This window comes from Haliotis rufescens, unplaced genomic scaffold (genome assembly GCF_023055435.1).
Source record: "Haliotis rufescens isolate VD_foot unplaced genomic scaffold, xgHalRufe1.0.p SCAF_5, whole genome shotgun sequence".
Lineage (NCBI taxonomy): Eukaryota > Metazoa > Mollusca > Gastropoda > Lepetellida > Haliotidae > Haliotis > Haliotis rufescens.
Window position 1 is genome coordinate 9,556,215 of NW_025964223.1, and position 24,652 is coordinate 9,580,866.

Below are 24,652 nucleotides of genomic sequence, written 5' to 3' on the forward strand. Positions count from 1 at the left end.
CTATTCATATAAATACGATAAACCTCAGCCATTTTTGCAATTATTTTCTAAAACATATGTTGAAATGGTCATGATTTGCTCAGGGACAATTTAAATAAGCCCCTTGTTTCTTACCGTACGGAAGAAACAGGTTGCTTGATGTTACACACGTCAAGCCTTCACCGAAGTTGTGGAGCTGTGTCGATAAGCCAAAGTCACAATCAACAACAAGAATACACAACCGCCTGTGTTCACTGTTCTACTCTGTGACTCAACAGATACACCTTATTCCTTGGCCCAGATTTGAAGACTTCTTATTGGGTAAATAAAAGCTATAAAACCCTTTCCAAATATACATATGTCAACGCCAGAGAATAATCAGTCTCGATTATCTGATGAAACATAATACATTGGCCTTAAAGGGGATCACTGAAAATCAGTGATGACAGCCTGATTTCACGAAAACTGTAAGCACGTACTGTCCTACCGGGAGCAAGCAAACCTCTGCTAAGAGTCCATTGTTCGATTGCGATTGCGTCATTAGCATGTGCTTATGAATCATTGTCACCTAGTGATGTTACCATCAAAGCAAAAAAAAAGCAGCTTCCGGTATCTGGATCCCTTCTGGATACCTCCGGACACTTACCCAAAACGTATCCGGGTATCAAGTGGCAGATACCTTGCCGGATACAAGATCCGTGGTATCCGGCATTGGACACCTCACCGGAAAGCATGCCTCCTAGAATCCGGCACCGGATATCTCAAAACAATGTCACAATTTGGGGGTGCATTTTGTTCAATTAAGTGTGGAACACCTAAAAATATATTTGAAACTAACCAAGGAAATTGAACATTGCTGAAGGTATCCGGATGCGATTTTTCGAGTCCTTTATCTAGTAAATAATGTTAGCCGGGGCATATCAGATAGCTGTAGTAATATTCTGTGTTATTTTAGTTGTAAATATCCCCTTAAAGTTGAGATCTCTGAGCATGTACAATTTTTCAATTTCATCTATGATTCTTTCTAGATGTTAAACATCAGTTCTAATATATGTATGATGATATCCTTTAATTTCATGTGCAGACTTCCAGTTTGTTCTGAGTGAAAATATTAAGTCATCGACTGTGTGCTGACTTGGGCATTTGGTCCTGGTGAGATGATTATAAGATTATTTGTAACGGTACGAGTACTTGTTATATCTAGACATACCAGCTTCATTGAAGTTTGAAACACAATATGCCTCACTCTGAGGGTGACATGTACCAGATTTCATCGCACTACAGAGAGCTCTTCCTCAGTTACTGTGAACATTTTTACTGAAAGACATTGAAAGTTAATTTGACCTTCAATATTAGTTGCGGCTATTTCAAAGGGCTTCATATCACTTATACCACTTATGAAGGCCCTAGGCAGAATTATATGGAACAATGAAAATATGGCTTATGCTAATCATTGAAATTAGGTAACTGTGATTTCTTACAACTGCTCATACATAATATAACATATAATACTCGCTATACCGTTACCGTGCCTCACGCTCCGGTGACTCTCGCTTCACGATCCAACACCTGTTTTCGGTCTTAGGGAAACTTACACGTCTTTACAATCCATCACCCGTTTTCGGTCTCAGGGAAACTTACACGTCTTTACAATCCATCACCTCTTTTCTGTCTTAGGGAAACTTACACGTCTTTACGATCCAACACACCTTTGCAGTCTTAGGGAAACTTACACATCTTTACGACCAAACATCCCTTTTCGGTCCTTAGGGTTAGCTTGCTTTGGGCAAGGGTTAGCCATAATTTCTTACCTTTTCAAGCGTTAATCCAGTTAATCCGATTAGTCGGTCATGTTGACATAAACAATGGCGGGTGTGGTTTCAAGAAATGATGAATGGGAGAGCGGACAGTGACGTCACACGCATGTGCAATTCACTGTTTTCTGAATTACACATGCTTGTTAATGGGGTGCTAATGACCCATTAAACGAGCACTGATTACATGTGATAGCGCTCGTGGTCCAGTGGTAGAGCGTCGGCTTATTAACGCATTAATTAACGCATTAATTAGCCATGCCGGCGAAGCACATTTGGGCCCCAACAGCGCCAATTGGATCTGAAAAAAGTGCGCCCGGTAAAGTGCACTACTCCCGTTTACATCCATGCTCCAAAATGGCGCCCTGGACCGTAGAGGAATTATGGGTAAAATGGCTTGTTCCGGGTTAACACGACACTGAACAAAGGTGGTTCACGGCTACCCATGCGCGTCATCAAGTTGCGCCAAGCTATATTGTGATATATGAGACGGGTCCAATGGAGAAATATTCTGTGATAAGTGGTTTGTCGAGAAGCTCTCGTGTGAATGCAAGGTCACGTGACTCGACTCACGTGGTAGCCGAAGCGAAAGCGGCAGAGTATCGTGTGCAGTTAGAATACGAGAGCTGGCTGAAAAGTTCTAAGCCTAACTGTGAAAGACCCGTACCAAGTCGATGGTTTTCATGTATTTCTCCACATAGTCCCCTTCCAGGTTTACACACTTTTGCAAGCGATGCTGCAAGGCCTGGATGCCGGCCAAAGAGAAATTTTCTTCAGACACCCTAAAAAAGTCATTCACAGCGGAAATGACGTCATCATTACCAGGAAAATGGCGACTGGCTAGTTCCTTTTTCATTTTGGAAAAACAGGTGGAAGAATGACGGGGCCAAATCGGGTGAATAAGGGGGATGGTCAATGAGTTGGAAGCCACAATCATGGATCCCTGACATGGCAACCACCGATTTGTGAGCATTGTCTTGGTGGAACAGGACTCCTTTAGTGAGCATTCCCCGTCACTTAGCGTTCATAGCTTCCCATTACTGTCTCAGTAGGTCAGCATAAAATCTTCCATTGATTGTCTGTCCTTTTTCAGGATAGTCAATCAGCAGAATACCCTTGGAATCCCAAAAGACTGAAGCAATCACCTTTCCAGCAGAAGGAACAGACTTGGCTCTTTGGGGGCTGGTGATTCCGGATGCTTACATTGTTTAGACTGAAGTTTGGTGTCTGGTTGAAAGTGATGAATCCAGGTCTCATCCATGGTTACAAATCGGGTCAGAAAAAATCATCGGGATTTGCTTCAAAATGGCATAAATTGTCACGGGACGTCAGGCATCTGACACGTTTCTGATCCGCTGTAAAGAGCTTTGGCACCCATCTTGCAGAAACTTTTGTCATTCCCAACTCGTTGGTGATAATGTGCTCAACCCTCTCATGAGAGATGCCCAGTAAAGTATGTAGATCAGGAAAATATCTAAATATCTAGATGCCCACAACACTGCCAATATGTCGAGTGGTCAATCTTCGATCAGCCATCACCATGTCGCGCACCCAGGTAATGTTTTCCGGAATGGTTGCTGTAGAAGGCCTTCCTGGACGCGGGTCATCGTCAAGGCTCTCTCTGCCACGCTTGAATTCCGCAGCCCACTTCTTTACAGTGGAAAAGGAAGGGGCATCATCCCCTAAAGTGGAGACAATGTCAGCATGTATCTGTGTTGGAGTTAGCCCTTTCAGTTGCAGGTACTTGATGACTGCCCTGTAGCCAGTTTTGTCCATTTCTGGTGATTTCAATGGGTAGGTTCACAAGATGGTCTGGTACAAAGACAATATTAACACTACAGTTGCAGTTCTTATGTCTATGATTCATTAAATGATTGCACTTGTCGGTGGCAAAAGTTTGTTTCAATCGGATTGAGATATTCCACTTAGGCTTAGAACTTTTCAGCCAGCCCTCGTACATTGACAAGGAAGAGAGAAAACATAGTGAACTTTTGAAGCTTGAATTACAGAAGAAATATGACATGGAACAAGCAAGAGTGCAGGTATTTGAGAAATTTGAACTGAGTGACACATTGCTTTATGGTGCTGGTCCTGATAAAGTTCCCCCTGATTTTAGTGGTCAAATTGAACTTAAACCAGTTAACATTCAAGATGACAACAAGAAAGAACTCGTGGAAAGATATATTCAGTCACTGGCCAATGCTGATAAGCAACCTGTTAAACATGGCACTGATAATTGACCTGATTATTGAGGCCAATCAAGATTTGATTCTACACAAAAGAAACACACAAACACATATGAACAGTGCCTGTGATAGGCAACCCTTTGCTTCTACAAAACTGAACATTGGTACAGAGGAATTTACGCCTAAGTTTACACCTGATTATATTCCTAGGGGTCGGAGTCCAGAAAATGAGAACATGGACAGTGTTTTGGCAGCAGCAAATGAGATTGCCAAGAACCTTTGCAGAGCAGTTCAGTCTGAGTCGATTACCTGTTCCTGAACCTGGTATATTTTATGGCAATCCTCTCTTCTATTCTTCATGGAAGACTGCCTTTAAAACCTTGATTAAAACTCGTGAAATTGAGCCTCTAGAGAAACTTTATTACCTTATAATATACTGAACAGCATTGAAAACGCACCACCATGAAAATGGATGTATTTTTATCCGGGCTTAAGTCATATGAAAATATATAAGTGAATGAGTAATATACGACGTTCTGGACGAAGCATGAAGAAGAACAGCTCGGCAAAACACATTCCTAATTTTTTTGTGAGCAAAATCGCCAAAACGCAACAAATTGCGTGCACATCATGGAAAACGTGTTTTGTTTCACGGGAAGCATGCAGAATACGGCTATAAAAGATAGACTTTTAAAAGCCACATCACTTGTTGCTGCAGTCGTAAAGGGTACTGACACAAGAAATGCCAAGATTTAACAGCAGAGGAATGTGAACGTGCCTTGGACATGCTTCAAGTTGGTACGTCAAGTAGAGTCGTTGCACAGTGGTTTCAATGCCATCATTCAACAGTCCTCAGGCTACTGAGCAGATACCAGCAGACAAGAACCACCAGAGATCGACCACGTCCGGGTCAACGTCGTGTAACTACACCACGTAAGGATCACCATATTGTTCGTCGGCATCTTCGTGATCGTACACATCCGGCTTCTAGGACTGCAGCAACCGTACAAGGCTGACGGAATTGATCAGTGCTGACACCGTACGTCGACGTCTCCGCTCAGTCTCCTATGTTGGACCCATACTCACTGGTCGACATCGAAATGAATGTCTGCGTTGGGCCAAAAGGCATCGTCATTGGAGATTGCGGCAGTGGCATGGTGTGCTATTCTCTGATTAGTCCCGTTTTCATTTACGGAATGCTGACGGTCGACAGCGAGTGTGGCGTCGACGTGGAGAACGTTACCACAATGACTGCGTTGAACAGACAGATCGATGGGGTGGGGGGGGGGGGGGGGGGGGGGGGGGGATGGAGTGCCATGGTGTTGGGTGGCATCAGTCATAACCATCGAACAGATCACCATGTTAATGCCCTTTACTACAGGAATAACATATTGGCAAATCACGTCATCCCATTCTTTCATCAGCACCAGGATATGCACACCTTCCAGCAAGATAATGCAACAGCGCACACAGCACGTGTTTCAACACAGTACCTAGCGAACAATAATGTGCCTCTGCTTCCATGGCCAGCCCTGTCACCCGATCTATCGCTAATTGAACATCTATGGGATTACCTGGGTCAACGCCTCTCACGTCGTCTGCAAGGACAGAACCTGAGAGAACTTGAAGATACACTACGTCAAGAGTGGAATGCCCCAGAACACTATTCGCAGATTTATTCGATCAATGAGAAGACGTTGCATGGCCTGTGTTGCTGCCATTGGCGGACATACCAGATATTGACTTTTCATTTTAACCCTGTGTCTTCCTCACACTGATGACGTAAATGTAATTACTGTGTGGTATTCCTGTTTCCTTTATCGTCTTTCTTAATAATCCGTCTATGTCTGTTCTAATTAAAATCGGTCATTGCTCAAGTTGTTTTTCTAATATTTCAAGATTTATTGCTGGTGCGTTTTCAATGCTGTTCAGTATATATAGATAGAAATATGTTGGTGGCAGTGTGAAAGATGACCTTGAAGGATACTTTCTGATGAGAACTCCCGAAGCCTATGATGAAGCAAAACAGTTGCTTGATGAAAGATATGGAAACCAACTAATTTTAGATGTTTTCAGAGACAAACTACATACATGGCCGAAACTGAGTGGAAAAAGTGTGACTACATTGAGAAAGTATGCTGACTTTTTGAAACAATGTTCAATAGCATCAAGAACTATTCCAAGTCTGAAGGCCCTTGATTTTGAAAAGGAGAATAGGATGCTACTTTCTAAATTGCCAGAAGCCTTGATCCAAAGATGGAGTCGAGTAGTTGTGAAACGAAGGTCAAGCAACAAATATCCATCATTTGCTGAGTTTGTGAAGTTTGTTGCTGATGAAGCAAATATTGCATGTGAACCAGTGACGGGTGCTCTTATTATGAAGCAGGACAAGATGAAAGAGCCCTCCTCACACAGAGATAAGGTCAGAGATATGCAGACAGCATATAAGAGACCAACTGTATCTCTGTCAACAGAACTCAAGAAGAAGTTGTGTCTCCTGTGCAGCAAGGATCACGATCTTGAACATTGTGATGTTTTCCTGAAGAAATGCATGAATGACCTGAAGGAGTTTGTGATGTGAAGAGGAATATGTTTCGGTTGTCTGCACTGGGGTCACCGCTCCAAGGATTGTCCAGCTAGAAAAACTTGTTAAGTTTGTTCCAGGAAACATCCTACTTTGTTTCATGGTGATCATGGTGAAGTGAAGGGTGACAAAACATCAGAACAACAAAGATTTGGTGAAGAGACACATGTGAAATTTGTGAAAGGTGACAGAAAGTCAGAGCCACAAAGAGTGGGTGAAGAGACACATGTGAAATCTATCAATGGAAAAGTTGCTGTGAGCCATCTGAATGACACTACTTATGATCATAATAAACATTGTATTTAGCGAGCCTTGGCGGGCTCAATACATAGTGTTTATTCCTAATACAGGATATTTACCATCCCCAAACACACAAGCGTGATAACCTCTTTATCATATAATGTCATTCTTTAATTCTGTGCTTGAAAATAGCTTTCCCTCTCTCACAAACATTACCGAAACATTGCGAGTTTTCCTGGAATGCGCGCATTAATATTGTGACAGTAGCCAATATAGCTCCAATCTGTTTCTTATACAGTGGCGAAGCAACATATACGCAAAACAACAATTGTTTTTACTTGCCTTTCGCGGCAATCCATCAGTCTGTCCGATAGAGTAACTGCCCTTTGTCAAAGGGAAGCTTCTCTAACCCTAGTCTATGAGACGTCACGGCCACGTTCAGACGTTGTTGACAGTCTGTCTGTCCTGTCATAACGTTAAGTACAGTCAGATGTACACACAGCGACAAAACGAAACAAGGTAACAAGTCAAACCTATTTCGGCCAAATCAAACTATTTTAATTTGTGGAGAAGGTTTCAAGCCACAGAGGTCGACAAGCACAGATATGGCTACTGATCCTGCTTGGCTGGGCCTAGTGCCCTCGCAAAATTGTTTCGAAATTTATATCTCCAAAGTTGACAAATGTTATAAAATGCCTTAGCTACATCACAGTTAGACACTGATTTTCAGTATATTAGACTGTTCTTTTGATAATGATATCAATTATCCCTTTAGTTTATCCAAATTCCCGATGGTTAATTCTGACTCGATCGCCGAATGACAAGGGCGACGCCATGTTTGTTTGTAAACACTGAAAGTAGTCCCTACTTGACCTTTGATATTTGAATCGCTATCCGTATATGACCCCAACGGATATCGTTTTTATCCTTTGGCTTCATCCTGCCGAGAAACCTACCCATTATATGATAAAATATAATATCCCCAATAAACTGCATTCTTGTGCATAATAATGAAAATCAATGAACCGAAAAATAATATATGTATATTTGTTCCCATTTATAACCATTTTAGCCACTTGAATTACGAGAAAAACGAAAAAAAAAGAAGGAAAAAAAAGAAGTGCTTTCGCAAACTAGCGCTTGCTATAAAATGCGCCGCCGCAGGCTATATTTAGTAAACAAATATTCAAAACTCTCAACACCGCTGGGCGTCTTCAATAACATTGCGTGACGAGATGATAGAGATGATAGATCACTGGGAGGAGCTTATGCACACTCGATGACCCCTGACGTCACAGGGCATTGTGCCCGTGTGACTGGCAACAAAATACCACAAATTACGGCATAGGGTATTGTCACGTATTTGAAAAGTTTGTGGTACTGTATGTTATAGTTACAACACACCAAGACGAGTTGTTTGGGCAGTAAGAGCACGGATTGGCTTGGCATTTGATTGACAGACAAAAGGATCAAATGCCAAGCCAAACCGTGCTCTTACTGCCCAAACAACGAGTAGGTGGGTGTGTTGTAAGTGACTTGTAGCACGGGTTGCGACGGACATTCCAAAATTGCGCGAGTTTGTATAAAATTTAGTGACGTATAAAGATGACGTTAAATATGACGTCACATGCTTTTTGCCTTCGAACCGTTCTTAACTTTTAATCTAATTGTTAAATCAAGTGTAAAATTTGGAATTTTCAAAGGCACAGAAATGTCAACTATTAATTTTCCGAATTTAGCAACATGCGTTCTGTGTCCAGTTGTTTTTATGTTTGACAGTTACATTGTCATCTTTTAATTAAGTTATAAACATTTCTATTGGGTTTTTTTCTTATTTACGTTATTACTCTTGAACACTGTGTACAACACTGAAGAAACATTGTTGTAAGTTTGAAATTTCTCAAGCTAGTAGGCGGGGCTTGCTGATCTTGACATCAGCCAATGGTAATAATCTTTAACAAACCGTGCTCTTACTGCCATGATACAGCACGGGTAAGATCAAAGGTACCGCTCGTAACCCGTGCTACAATCTAAAGGTAGGCACCATTTTGTAAAATTCGGTCACGGTAGTGATGTCAAACTTCAACATATTTGGTAATTTCTCTGAGGTGAAGGTCCTTGAATGAAGAGTACACACGATCATTGTTTACTGCTTTGTACTGTTTCATGATGTAGATCTTAGATATCTTTTGAACATTTTTTGACACAATCAGTTTCACTTTGGATATTAATCAATGTTCAGTATGATATCATACGTAGGTATAGGCCACAACATATATGAACGTTTGATAATCTCCTGTTTGTTTGAACAATGTTTACATATGAAATTGATACGTTTATAGTGACGCATACGATATTTCTTTAATTTGAACAAGTGTTACTAGATGAAATGTAAATGTAACTGCAACATGTATGTATTTCTAGGGAGTGTAATAGTCAATATCATAAGTTCATATAAATAGTGTCCATGAATAGCCGTTTCATTTTATTTTATAACTAAAACTGACGATATAACTTAACCAAAATGGATATTATTTTTCGTTAAATTATATGCACACATTTCTAGAAGAATTGGCTTGGTCTTGGAATTTTTTTATGCCGTTTGATATACAGAACAGTAATATCTGAGGATTCGCCAGGTGTGATAGTCACAAACGATTTATGAATTATTCCTCTCGTTATACATTATATATGTCATATAAGTGATGACATGAGTGAGTAGAACGCTTGTCTTCACCCCAGAAGTATCAATTCACAGGATGTAATTAGTGTTTGAATGACATTGTTTATGTACTTGTTACAAGTGCTGCTCAATAAACATTGATGTGGAATACATAGTTGTTTGTTTTCAGCGTATGTCTAAGTTGGTATTTCTGCTTTCCAAAATGTCTTATTGTTGACATAAATTCAATGTTTAATAATGCGAGCAAAGACCACTGGCATTTTTCGCATTGAATTCACGCTCGCGTTAATTTCACGTTTTACAGTAATCAATGGATTCATCCTTTTTTTAAATATTGTGACCACAAGATATTAAACTGTTTACTTAATTTCTTCAAGAATTGTAAAAAGTTATAAAAAATTATTAAAGATTATAACCCGTGCCATATGTACCCCATTGCTGGACGATTATCCTTATATGATTATCCTGATAATTCGACATCAATAGAGCTCTCTTCCCATCTTTAGTGTGTAATTTTGAGACAAGATGATGAGAAATAATTACATAATAATAGAACAAATGCATACTTGATTACATAAAATTGATACCAAACAGGCGCGTGTCTTGTCCAATTAAGATACGCTGTAAACTATCGAATTGTTTATCCATTCAAGATATGCAGTCTTTTTATGTTGTGTCGAGTGCCGTTTTACACTCTTTTTCCATACCATGATCGATAATTAGGGGAGATATGTAATAATCAAAATACCAGTGTCGTCTTTCTCTGACATTGTCAAATACATAAAAGCAGCCATGACGTCAAATAGAATGGTGTCATTTTCTTAGTAATTAATTACATTTGATGATACTGCTAGTGATCCAATTATACAGGTGCAACATTAGTCAAATTACAATTGCACAATCAGGATAATGTTGGAATCTAAGGACTAATTTATGGTTTATATAGGGCCATCCATTTCGCTATTACTTATATTTTATGAAGTACAATTTCGTCATTTCTTATGGTTTTTTTTATGCCTAAACGTATACAGTTTCAATTTCGATATTTGTGTTGGAATAGTTTGGTTCCTCGTGAACAAAACACCACGAAAATGTATTGTCCTTACCCACAGCTAATTCTCGCCCCGAAATCACAGCAGCGCTTGTGTCAGTTAGAATCAGTACTTTGTTATCCAGAGAACTAGAGCATGAAGATGTGCAACAAGTATTCTGGACTGATAGCAAAGTAGTCATGGGCTACATGAACAATGACTCTAAGCGAGTCCATGTTTTCGTAGCCAATCGAGTGTCACAGATCCGTGAGAAAACTCAGTGGAAGTACATTGAGAGTGAGAAGAATCCTGCAGATGATGCATCTAGGGGTCTGACACCTCAAAAGTTATTGACCAAATCTGACTGGTTTAAAGGGACCCCACTTCCTCTGGAGCAGAGATGTACCTGAGCAGCACAGAGAGGTAGAATGTAGTTCGCTGACAACAGCTGATCTAGAAGTGAAGTGTGTCAAGAGTCTTGCGATGACAACTGGATCTGTTGGGTTTGATGTAGAACGATTTGAGCGTTTCTCAGATTGGATAAAATTAAAGCGTGTTGTTGCGATGTGCTTGAAACGAGAAAGGTGAGAATCAATTTGAAACAGAAGAGTGATGAGGTCTGTGAAACTAGGGAAAGTGTTGGACCATGTACTAATGTCACTGTGATGGACATGAAGGAAGCAGAACGTGAAATGTGAAACTTGTTCAACAAAAAACATATGGAGATGAGATAAGATTGTTGAGGTCTTTGAAGAAATATCCTTGTGCATCCAAAGAACTGATGAAAACAAGTTTCCTTGTACCACCTTGATCCTTTCTTGGATGATGCCGGTGTACTTTGTGTGGGAGGTCGAATCAGATGGTCGTCCGTCACTTGCAGCGAGAAACATCCAGAGATATTACCAAAAGGACATCACATGACCCACCTTCTTATCCGTTATTGTCATGAGACGACATGTCACCAAGGACGTAGAATGGCGACGAACGAGATACGGTCCAATGGTTATTGGATAGTCGGATGAAGCTCGGCAGTGTCTACTCACATATTCAAATGTGTGAAATGCAGAAAGCTTCGCTGTCAGGTCCAGCAGCAGAAGATGGCAGATCTACCATCCGAAAGAGTCAACCAATCACCACCATTCACCTACTGCCGAGTGGATTGCTTTGGACACTTTCTGGTTAAAGATCTTTTCAGACATTATTTGATAATATTTAGTTATAATTTGATCATGTTGATATTGAGATTCAAGTTGATGTGAGGTCTTACTTTATTGTAAGGGTTATGTTGCAATAATCAAATTTGATGTGAAATGTTATGAAGGATTATTATTTATTATCCAAAACTGGCTCCCACAAGAGATATGGCTTGTATGAGATCAAGCTGCAATGAAATTACATCACAATGCTTTGCAGACCATTGTGACATAACTGGTTACCATGACGTCACAATCAAATGACATCACTAATGGCTCTGCTACTGAAGCTTACAATGTAAGCAGTTATTTTACACTGAAGACACTGCTAATTATTGTCTACAAATTGGAAAAGTTGGAAGAATGATGTTGAATGATAAATAAATTCTCACCCTCGTGTCTTTTTATATCAAATATATAAACACTCATTGATAAAAGTGGCAAAAATCCTTGGCAAGCCTCGGAATTTTTCCACTTTTATCAACTCGTGTTGATATATTTGATATCAAAAGACACTCGGATGAGATTCTCTATATGTCGGTAGTCATTGTAGGTGAAAATGTGACGATGATGTTAGGCATTTAAAAATTGTAGCGGTAGGAGAAAGCGATGGAACGAGATATTCTTAGTGGTATGCCCAGAACATGTGTTTATAGAATTATCTCCCTTAGTAGGAAAAAACCGATTTGTTGTGATGAAAGCGCATGGTTGAGAATTGGGAAAACTGCGATGTTGGATGTAAATGAAGAGGAACCATGGTGTTCACGGAGTCTACGATGTGTATTTGAGTAACTATATTTGTTGTGTGATATGCGACGGCTCCCGTATTTGACATGCATCTGAATAAATCCTCGAACTTTGAATTTTGTGTTTACTGCGAGTTGCACGTGCGAATTCGTCCCTAGCGGGGTACCGCTATAGACATATTCAGGTAAGAAAATGTGAATATTACAATGATCACGTATTGAGGTCATTTACCACCTGTAAGCCACTCACTTGTGACACAATAACATTTATATCCTACATGTAAGAAAATGTGTGATTTTATTTTTATAGGACATGTAGCCTGTCTACAATATGTTAGTATTCGCTTATGTATATGATGTAGAAATATGTTTTACTTTAACTGGATACTCTGTATGCTAATGTGACTCATTGTCTTATTTCATATACTCACTTTACTCTGTGAAAATGATTAATAGCCTCAACTTATTTTTCCAGATGTGAAGAATCAAGAACAGATTTAATGACAGGGAAGTTTTGCATCAGTGATCATCGTGAAGTGGAAGATAAGACATTTTAAGGGTATGAACATTTTCATTTTCACTTGAACTAGTTGAACAATAACCATGATGACAACTTTATCATGTGGGAATTTTTGGTGGTGGGGTAGTATAGTGGTTGAAGCGTTCACTCTTCATGCTGAAGACCCAGGTTTGATCCAGTCACAGGTATTTTTTGTTGATTATTTACAGACTAACCCCATATAGCTCGATATTGGTGAGTGCGGTGTTAAACATGAAATAAAGCTTACAGCCGCATACTAACTCAATGTGGGGATTCCGGGTTGAAATTGGTCCCCATCAACATGACCTATGCTAGTTGTAAGAGATAACTTAATGGATCGGGTAATCAGGCTCGCTGACTTGTTTGATCCATGTCAGCGCGTCCCAATTGTGTGGACCGATGCTCATGATGTCAATCACTGGATTGTCTGGTCCAAACATGATTATTTACAGACCGCAGTCATATAGCTGGAATATGGCTGCGTGCAGAGTTAAACAACAAACACCAACATGATTCTACAACCTGCTCTTGTGGATACCATTTTGAGGATCCTACACATTACTTCTTTTCAAGTCGTAACTATTGCATTAATATGTTCTACTGCATGTGTTTTAAACATATTTATTTCAAAATGAATGGATTTGCAAACAAGCCGATGACTTATCTAAATGCTGCTCAAATACAAAATAAGTTTTATTAAAATACTAATTCTATACTAATGCAATACTGTCAGTTGAGCAGTAATGTAATCATCTGATTATAAGTAGATAATTGAAGGAGAAGTCCATATTAATTAATTAAATCTACCAGATTCTGAGATAAATGCATGTTTTGATTGAATTATTTCAATGTTTTCTTGTACATAATTTACTACATTACCATATAAAGCTTTCTTATATCCTATCCATGCTGTATAATAATACATATTATTTCTAATAATGGCATAATTTGGACACACAAATAAGTAATGAATGGTATTTTTATAAGTGGTGCCACAAGTGCCTGACAGGTCATTTGACATGAATCAGTTTTTATGTGAATTGAAATCACTGCAAGCTAATCTGAGTCATGAAAGGATATGACTTTGTTTCTGTGAAAATGGAAATGCTAAATATATCTCCCGATATTAACAATGCCATTACAGAATCTGTTCACTTGTTTTTGTACGCAAAATATTTTTGAACAATTAGATCAATCTAATGATTGTTTGTATGTGTGATATGCCGGTATGTAGAGGTATATGTGTATAAGCCTGTACATACGAGTATAAAAATTATGTATGTCTGGCTATGTACCAGTATATGCATGTGTTTTTATGTGCACCTTGTATATTAGCATCATGATAGTTTCTACAGTAGGTACACTTAATCTACACTTATGGTTTGCATACAGTTTATGTATATCAAACGTTAAATGTCCTTGTAGGGAGAATTGAACATCAAAACTGTCATTATTTTATATCTGATAAGTAGAACTTTTTAAATAGAAAAAAACTATTATCTGGCAAGATACATTTCCTTGGTCCCCAGAAACATGTTACATAGTAAACTGACTTGATAAGTAGCATAGCAGTGTGTGGTTGGAAACTAACTAAGCTGTCACTACTCAATTAAGTAATGAACCGACAATTGCAAGTGATAATACCCACCCGACACTAATTGCCCTGTTGATCCTTAATCCACAATGAGTTTACACTGAGTTCATCTTGCTAATGAGCTGTTGTGAGCGTTGCGAGATGATAAACATTCAAAGGTGGGGCAGGCTTTGATCATGTGTTCAAGGCCGCCCTTGAGATTATCAGACAGTTTGTCTGGATACAGCCTGATGTCTCAACTGTTCTTATTGGATTCTCCCTTGTAGCAAACTATGTGTGTAACAAGGACTTTGACCACTCTGTGCAGATGCATAACATTGCATAACAATGCATAAAGAACTTTGGGTATGATTCAATTATGTCACTCAAGTCAAAGTTGGGTTCCATTGTATTCAGAAACAGACGATATATCCAATACTATTTAACTTTTTAACAATCAAATGAGTATTCGAATAGGATAAAACACATATATTTACAATTGCCCTTGAAAAGTTCCAAAACCGAAAAGAAGGACTTTAAGTATGATTACACTTTGCCAGACCAATATATTTGGCAGTTTTTCCTGTTATTGTTAATCTTCATTAACTTAATTCTCAAAAACGATAGGATAAATGATAAAAATATGATAATGGTTTTACTCATGAATATTGCCAGTAGCCAAATTACAGTCAGAACAAACAGGGAGGGCAACCCAAAAATATGACAGTCTCTAGGGGAGGTTTATGAAAAACGGATAATAAAATATAAAGTGCTTTGCATTTTTCCTTTTCAGGGAGAGTTGTGTAAAAAATGTAGAAGAACATACCAGTACATGACCGGTCCCTTAAATGTAATAAACATAGTTTTTAGTTGATGGTTCAGGTGGTTCTTTTCAGTTGAATTTTTTTTATCAGTGACTATTTTGGCCTACCAATTAATGGTAGATATTAAATATCAATAATAAGTGAGATAATTATTTCCAATGTGGCTCCCATTGCTACTAAAGCAAGGAACGATTCAAATTAAGCCTGATTCAGCTGCAACATTGAAATGTATTTGCTCTTCTAATCAGTAATTCAATCAGTTGTATAGTGACTTGATATTTGGCGAATATATCTGTTGAATGAAATCCTCATGTTTCTTTCTTTTGTATTTGTATGGGTAAAGCGTTCGTCGAAGCCCTAGGTTCTGTTCCCCACATGGGTACTCTGTGAAAAGCCCATTTCTGGTGTTCCCGCAGAGATATTACTGGAATATTGCTAAAAGCCTTGTGAAACTATACTAACTTCCTCACTCATTATATAGTATTTTGAGATCGCTTACATGACTTGTGTGATTGAAAGTTTTGATAATTATGAATAGTTCTGTTTTTATGTATAAGAACCTATTTTATGCAATTTTGCATTGCCTTGTTTACCCTTCCTTTTTGATGTAATGCAAACAAACGAGAAAAAATTCAGGTGAGCCTTTTGGCACTACAGGAATTGTTTTTAGAAGATCAGATACAATTTTGTATTTTCTGTAAAATTTACGGTTTGCTATGGCTTATTTACATGTTCTAAGATTGGTTAACATGGTTAAATATCAGTTGCTTGATAAATTGTCATTACCTTACTTACCCTTTGTCAATATATGTGTGTTTCTTATTTTTATAATATCAAGCTTTTAAAGATGCTATCAATTGTTTCAGGTACCTGGATTTCATAGTGACACCAGTTCAGACAAGCCATACAAAAGACTCATCGGATGATGAATATTCCACCCCAGAACAACCAACAGGTTCACCTCAGAAAGTGATAATTCTGACTGAATAATGCCACATCAGTGTGATTCTGTGGGTTGTTTTATTACGACACTAATCAAGTCTGAAGGAATTAATACCACAGTAGTGTGACTATGTTTATTTGGTGTACACCAACGATGACTTTTGTGGTTTACTGCACAAACACAATTGACATTAGATATTCTTCTATCTTGAAATTCTTCTGAGATTTAACTAATTTGTTTATTTAGAAAAAGGCATTGAAGCGTCTGTTTCTGTTTTTGAAAGTTCTTGCAAACACCACTGGTTTCAGAACCAATGAAATATCATAAAATCAATAAATATGATTTTTTATCTAAACAAATTCTTTGTTTTGCTTCATTAGCATAAAGAAATATAATATTGATCAACCATAACATAGGTGCTGAACATATATCAAATATACAAATGCCCTGAATATTTTCCTACAATTAATATAGCTCATTGAACAATGTTTTTTTGTTCCATGTCAGTAGAAAAAATACATTGATATTTCTATGTACTGGTACCTTATTAGTTGTTTTCTGTGGATGCCACTAGTCTTTTGCACCTATTTGGGGCAATTATATTCTGTTTCAAACTTCAATGACACTCGTCTGTCTAGATGTAACAAGTATTCATACTGTTCCAAAATAATCTCTTAATCTCACCAGGAACAAAGGCCCAAGTGAGCACAATTTCAATTTTTTGTCAGAGTAAGCATGGTGTTTTGGCACTTTGAGCAATATTCCAACAATATCATGATGGGTGACACCAAGCAATGGGCTTCACACATTGTACCGATGTGGTGAATCAAATGCTTCAACCACTAGGCTAGAACAAACTGGGAATATGAAGATGAAATGTGAGGATATCAGCATACCAGGACTGATAGTTTTTCATTTAATATGCTGAACATCTAAAATGAAATATATATGAAATTGAAAAATGTTTTCACCAAAAGTACATGCCCATAGATCTCAACTTTAAGGGGATATTTACAACTGAAATAACACGGAATATTACCACAGCTATCTGATATGCCCAGGCTAACATTATTTACTAGAAAAAAGACATCTCGAAAAATTGCATCCGGATACCTTCAGCAATGAATGTTAAATTTTCTTGGTTAGTTTCTAACAAATTTTTAGGTGTTTCACTCTTAATTGAACGAAATGCACCCCCAAATTGTGACATTTTTTTTAAAACTCAGAATGAGGTATCCGGTGGGGTATCCGGTGCCAGATCCTTGGACACCCAGATTGAGGTACCCAGTGCCGGATACCTGGATTCCAGGAGGCATGCTTTCCAGTGAGGTGTCCAATTCCGGATACCACGGATCTAGTATCTGGCAAGGTATCTGCCACCGGATACCGGGGTGTCCGGAGGTATCGCGAAAAGATGAGCATATTTTGCCGGGACAGTGTCACTTATGGAATTTTGTAGATGTAAGATACAATCTGGTGAATCTGAAGTAATCTTTAATAGTTATATTCCTCTTGTTTGTTTAGTCTTGTAGATCTTCCCTTCGAAGGTATAATATAATTTGACGATTCAGACAACATCATAAGCCCGTGTTTATCAATCACTTGTGAATATACTCAAATAGTGAATATGCTCAAATAGTGGATATACTCAACTGGTGGATATACTCCCATTGCTTTACATTATGTTTGTAACAGTCATGTTTTACATTGATCTTCTTAATATTCTCCTACTAGCTTTAAATACAAAATCGTTAAGTGACACAACGTGATACCATCGACATGTTTTTATATGACAAACGTATAACTTAATGACGTGAAATTTTGACACACTCTAGAAGCGACTAACGGGATCGGGTGGTCAGGCTCGCTGACTTGCTTGATGCATGTCATCGTATCCCAATAGCGAGGATCGATGCTAATGATATCAATCACTGGATTGCCTGGTCCAGATTCGATTATTTACAGACCACCGTCATATAGCTGGAATTTGCTGAGTGTGGCGTTGAGCAACAAGCAAACAAACATTCATTAAATATATCTGAATGCAAACATGTGGCACATGCTACCACAGTTGAAACTAGTCGCTGATGTAGACATAGCATGTCAAATTTCAAGACCATCTGAAGGGATGAGAGTACTAATCTTACCTTGGGGAATGGTGGCCCACTCGGCCTGTAGTCCTACCGTTGTGAGCCGTGCTGTGTGTGCACAGGCCCCTGAAGCAGGATAGTGATACAACCTAAACACTGGTCCCATATATATAAATAGACAAGGTTACGTCACTCGCCACCGAAGTTGAAATCGGGTGTATCGTTTACATTTTAATGGAAATATATGCATGTCATGTTCACGATACCTCCCCACCTCCCTCCAAATACGACCTGCATGCCACAAACCTTCATTTTTGGCAATTTATTACGTATATCGAGTGATTTTATCGAAACACTGGCTCAGTCGCGGCTGTGGGTCACGGAAATATACAAAAATCTCCGCACTCAGTGGCTTCGAACGCTCTGATTGGTATCCCCAATGTGCGTTTGTTACGGTTGGAGCGCGGACCACACCGCACTCGACGCCATTGAGCGCGGAGATTATTTGTTTACTTCCCTGACCCACAGCCGCGACTGAGCCATTCTTGGGTAGTGAAATGCACGGGGCTTTCATAAAAGTCAACTTTTGTATTGAATGCATGCTTTTCTGTAGCAGTTGCGTTTTTGTGACTTAATGCCATACATGTACTACAATATTGAAAACCAAACTTTACTTGTTTGAACAATGCACTAAAATATTGGTGTCACAGGAACTTTGGTTGTTGAGTATATATGTGTCCAGTGTTTCAGTTGTATCACTTTCCTGCTTTAGGGGCCCGTGTGTGTGTGTGAGCTATTGCGTTATGCCAGTGCCAGGTACGACAGTCTGCGGCTTAGGCGACACTTTTTTATTTCTTGGTTTACGGATGCGCCGCTCTTACAAAGTCCAAATGTTAAAATTACCCTTTTTTTATTACCGCCGATCTTTTAGTCAAAAAGTTCAAACTAAAAAAGATTTCATTTCCTCGTCGAGCGTAAAGCAAAGGGAAGTCACTCTGATATTTCTTGCTGGGATCCTTCTCTAATACCACCAAAGCTTGTCAACGCAAAGTGCAGTGGTGACAAGTTTAACTATTTCAACACTGTTGGCCGGTCAAGAAGCCACGAGTCACACCGCAGGGTAGACCGACCAAGTCACATCAAAATAGTTTATAATGTTATTGACCTACTTGTCATATCATTCATTTACTAAATCTATCACATTTCACTATGTCTGAAATACGTATTCCATTTGATTTTATCATTTTTTATCTATAGATTAAAAAATTATTCACTGGACACTGTTTCCCGAAATGTTAGTGAAAATAAATTCTCGGAAACACTTCGACAACGGGTCCTCATCAAACATGTCCCACAGCAAAATAAAGACGTTTCAAGCAAATCTTTGAATATATTATACAAAGTAATAAAATCTACAAAAAAATATCTGAAAGTTGCCAAACTGACATCTAAGTTATTATTTCCATCTTTTCGTGCGATCGCGTGTTATGGTAAGTCAAATGACATCTCGGCTTTCGTCGCCTCGATTTCTCGGCTCGGACTCCATGTCTTTAATGCCAAAATATATGCATAAGAAATCTTTGTCACAGCTTGTAACCTAGATCTATGCATCTATAAAGTTCCATATTTTTAATATAGATCGCGATTTCATGCTTAAAACGTTCAGAATAACATGATTTAACCCAAACCTTCCGCCAAAGTCTGAAAATTACCGTTGCTGTAATTTGATTGGCTTCCTTAGGTCACGTGCTTAAATTTGACCAATCACGAACCTTGTAGCAGATTATGTCGGTGAAACAATGTAAGTTTTTTTAATGTATACCGACATGGCAGCCTTCGACGTATGTGTTATTCATACGAAGCTTTGAAAACGGAGGTATCATTGAGAAATGGGTGATGACAGATATTATTTGTAATTCTTTTTAAGATAATGTTCCATTAACGTAAACAAATGAAAATAGAGAACAAACAAAAGAAATAGGTAAGTGCATTTTATGAAATCTTATATTTGCCGAAAATCGTGAAATTTTAGCTTCATTGGTCCTTAATCTGGACGTTATAGCTTACATTATTTTTATTTAAAACGAACTTTATTAAGTTGTTAATGAATTATTTACATAATGCCATACACATAACTTTCATATTTATAAACAATAGGATTAATTAGACCTTTCAAATAGTGTATGGCCAAACATACAAGATGTTTTGCAAGCAGATAATTTCATTGATAAATGTTGGCTTCATCTATCACACAAGAGTCTCTGGGAACTTGGTGTCACAGCAGTAATCTTCTGGTTGCTCGTGTTGAAAGAGTTAAACGTTGCCCATGCTGCAAAAATAGCAGCGTCTTTCATGCATTTCCACCCATGACATGAATATTGTTATTTTGCCATTTGTGCACAAGCTGAGTACCAGGGATATAATAAAATGTTCTTAAAAAATTGAGTTATTTTACTTTTGTTACTCAAGGATATTTTTTTTCATACCTACCTAACTTTTGAGGACAAAATACAAGTAAAAGAAACGTGAGAGGCTTTTTTTTTTTTTTTTTTTTTTTTAAATTGGCCGCTCACTTTTGAAATGAGTTTGAAATCCGTAAACCAAGAAATAAAAAAAAGTGTCGCCTTAGGTTGACATTGTCACATCCATCCAGCCAACTCATCGAGAGGAACCGGAATATAGATGTTGTGTAGGTTTGCCGTTGTGAGTCCTGCTGTGTGTTATCTGACATTATCACGCTGGAATACAGCTTTAGTGTTCTGACGAAGGGTATTCTCAAGTTGAAATAAAATGTACGTTATGTTAAATCATCATCGTCGTGCGTGTATCGGGGGGAGAGACAAGATATTGATCTACACTCCCAGACATTTATCGTCATTGCATCTTCACTGTCCATTCATCAGTTCCCTTATTTTTTGTCGGTATTATGTGTATGTATGTATATATATATATATCATCCTGTATGGGTTTCACCCGTGAAGATCCGGGGTAGAATAGGTCTTCAGCAACCCATGTTTGGCTGTGAAAGGCGACTAAGCTTGTCGTAGGAGGCGACTAACAGGATAGGGTGGTCAGACTCGCTGACTTGGTTGAAGCATGTCATCGTATCCCAATCGTGTGGATCGATGCTCATGATATCAATCACTGGATTGCCTGGTCCAGATTCGATTATTTACAGACCGCTGTCATATAGCTGGAATATTGCTGAGTGCGGCGTAAGACAACAGACCAACCAACTGTAAGGGTTTACTTGTCAGAGTGAAAGCATCATTCTTTGGAAACTTAATAATTAGCCTCGTTCAGAATAGGACCCCAGCATCCCATTCCTGTTGGAGACAGGCCATTGAATTGGATCTGGACGCCAGGCTCTGCGACTTGGCTGATTGCAGGTCATCATGAGTGATTGTGAGGATTGTTGTTTACGTTTCCAGTCATTGGGTTGCCCTGTCCATAATAACAAAACCACAAGACATATATCTGGGCCTTTTATCACAAAGCAATATGATCGGTATTCCGGTTAGAACACACGTGAAAAAAAGATGGTGGACCAAACCTCGTTTTTAATACGCTACTCAAATACCCCAGCAGGAAATACGCCTGAGACCCGATTGAACCCAATGATTTTTACGACCAAGAAAATGTATTGTCACGCCAATATAAGCCAAAGTTAAATTTCAATCTGATTGGCCAAATATGGTGCAATGGCATGGACATGTACATGTAGTCAACAGTTTAAGATGTCAACAAGGGCAGCATCTCAATAAAATTTCTGTCAGCATTGCACCTTAAATAGTTCCTGCATGAATACTGAGGACAAAAGTATGGAATGAATGTACATATATTTTGTCAAACATTGTTGCACCGTGTACGACGTACACCTGTTAAATTTATTTTACACTAAAGTTCCAACACGGAGACTCTTTCTCAGGAGAATCGCTTCTCTAAAACCATACAATTTCCAATTGTTCGACAAAAGCACTAAAATCCTAACAAAATATGTAAAACAAAATTTCATGTCATGATGAGGAGACACATACATGCCAAGGTTAAGCTTCGACTGTGAGGATATGTGAGGAAAAGGTGCTTTAAGGGCCAAAAACGCATTGGGAGAAAAAACAAGAGCACCAGTTTAATTTTGAGCAAAAATTGCTGAGCAGTAGCCATAAATAGTCTTTTTCAATATGGCTAATACTGCAGCAGCAATAATGAAAACTCCGATTCGAGCCTTTTGAGCAAAGGAAGGGCATCGTTGATAAGATGAAAAAAGTGAAGTTTAAGCTTCATTGGTCTACTGGTTTCTACAAAGAGTGTATTCACAGAGCAGAGACTGGATCTTGAGAAGAATTAGTTAGAGGCATGGTCAGTGTGCAAAGGTCAGATCAACGTCAAACTTCAATAATTTTTTAATTTGAAGTTAACACGACACACGGCTTTTCCACTGGACGAGAGGTCAGTCACATGACCGCGAAATTGACGTTCATAAGTGTATGAACGACACAATTTGACGTTCATACGTTTTTCACGAGATCGTGTTCTTGAAATGACGTAAACACTGACGGACTACTTCCACATTCCTTGGGAAACCCCTGGGAATTCCCTAGCACAAACATACATAAGGGTTCTTTCTGATCATTTATAACCTTTATTCTTGGTCTCAGCGTTTCAGTATACAATGAGAAATGTCAGAGTGCGTGACTGTATGATTGTTCACGAATATCCTCGCTGCGGCCTATCCTAATGAACAAACGAAGAAATGCACATCTAAACTATCATAGTATCGACTCTATCCGTGCCTTGGCTGACACTGACCGTCTCCAGCAATCTATGAATTTACCTTAGTGCCCGTATGACGCATCTTTATTCACCTTCCCGAGGCAAGAGAGTTAACTGACTTTAAAAGTCCAGTTTCCACTCTTGCCGAACTAAGCTGGAATTACTGGGCTCGATCGTAGCGCCACCAGTGGCTATTACCAGTTATATCCCTCTAAGCCTCTCCTATGGACCAATCAGATTCCACTTCTCGTGTCACTTGTGTTTGCTTCACATACAATGGTGTCGCCCAGTCAGGACGATCTGATCGGTAATGAAGATCTATATTGTGATAAAACGGGTCTTACATAGTGAAATGCATCAAATCACGTGAGCACCTTGATTAAAACCATGAACAAATTTGGAAAATATCTGCTGACAACGAGTTGGTGGTGCACATCTGTAATCGACCGAAATCTGCACGACAGTTTACGAACCGGATTTCGATTTCAGTGCGCGATTTTGATTGGACTACGCATAGACTCGTTAGCCCAGCCAAAATGTAACTCCATAATACCAGCCTAGTTCGGCAAGGGTGGAAACTTGACTTTTAAAGTCAGTTAACTCTCTTGCCTCGGGAAGATGATCAATGATGACTAACACATGTTACTGCCACATGTTCAATAACAACTTCGGAAATCTCTCCCGTCAGGTTTATCGTGTCAGCCATTTTGACGTCTTGTACTTGATGTAAATGTATTACGACGCGCTGTCATTGTGACTGACTTACTGAGGTAGTTCAGTGTAAACATGAAGTCACCCGTACTAAATGAAATTGTGTTTAGATCTTGGCCTACATCCTTTGAGGTAAGAAATTGTGATAAAATGTTTTATAAGAATTGACTTTCACTTTGTGTGAGTTCATTGGAGTCTGAACCTTCAAAGAAGACAGGTTGGTCCTCACTCAATGAAGGTTCAACTCCAGCGAACTCACACAAGGTGAAGGTCATTTCATAAATATATCGCGGAAAACAGAACATATATCTTAAGACACACTACTAACATTTTCCTACTTTCATTATATTTGGAACAAACATGACAAAATAATGGCCTTTAATCGGTGTTTCAATATGTCAATCGTGGCTTCCATACAACAAATCAGATTCAATTTTAAACAAATATTGGTATCATCAATGGTGGGAGCAAGCATGTCCATTGGTTTCAGATGAGATTTGTACAGAATATAGAGCGCATCGTCACAGTATTAAGGATCATGGTTTGCATGCCAATGTACCCCCGCCTGTATGGGACGTTGTATAAAAATATCAATCACAGGTGTTCCTGGTCCAGACTCGACTGTACAGCTGAAATGTTCCTGCCAGTAGTGTAAACCAACAAACAATGGTGTCACCAATCGGAAATAACAAAAGTCAGTGTGGATAACTGACAGACAGCATCATGCAGAGACCAGTCTCG

The 24,652-nt window shown here is 38.8% G+C and overlaps 1 protein-coding gene and 1 long non-coding RNA gene across 4 annotated transcripts in view; one reads left to right on the forward strand and one right to left on the reverse strand.

The window, feature by feature from the left end:
* The window catches only part of LOC124150658 (alcohol dehydrogenase [acceptor]-like), a 32,956-nt gene extending 14,348 nt beyond the window's left edge, over positions 1-18,608 (reverse strand). Inside the window, exons 1-2 of one of the 3 annotated variants that reach the window (XM_046522642.2) lie at positions 18,485-18,571; positions 115-175 (exon numbers count right to left, since the gene is read on the reverse strand). Coding sequence is in view for 1 of the 3 variants with exons in the window: in XM_046522643.2 (XP_046378599.1) it covers positions 18,485-18,593 (109 nt within the window). In the remaining 2 variants the exon portion in view is untranslated. Of the gene's footprint in view, positions 1-114; positions 176-18,484 lie in introns of all 3 variants that reach the window. The other 2 variants (XM_046522643.2, XM_046522641.2) reach the window with 2 other exon arrangements.
* Positions 12,334-16,881, forward strand: LOC124150661. Its single transcript, XR_006863262.2, has 3 exons — positions 12,334-12,641; positions 12,932-13,015; positions 16,261-16,881. It is a non-coding gene; the product is annotated as an uncharacterized LOC124150661 (long non-coding RNA).
* Positions 18,609-24,652: the final 6,044 nt, after the last annotated feature.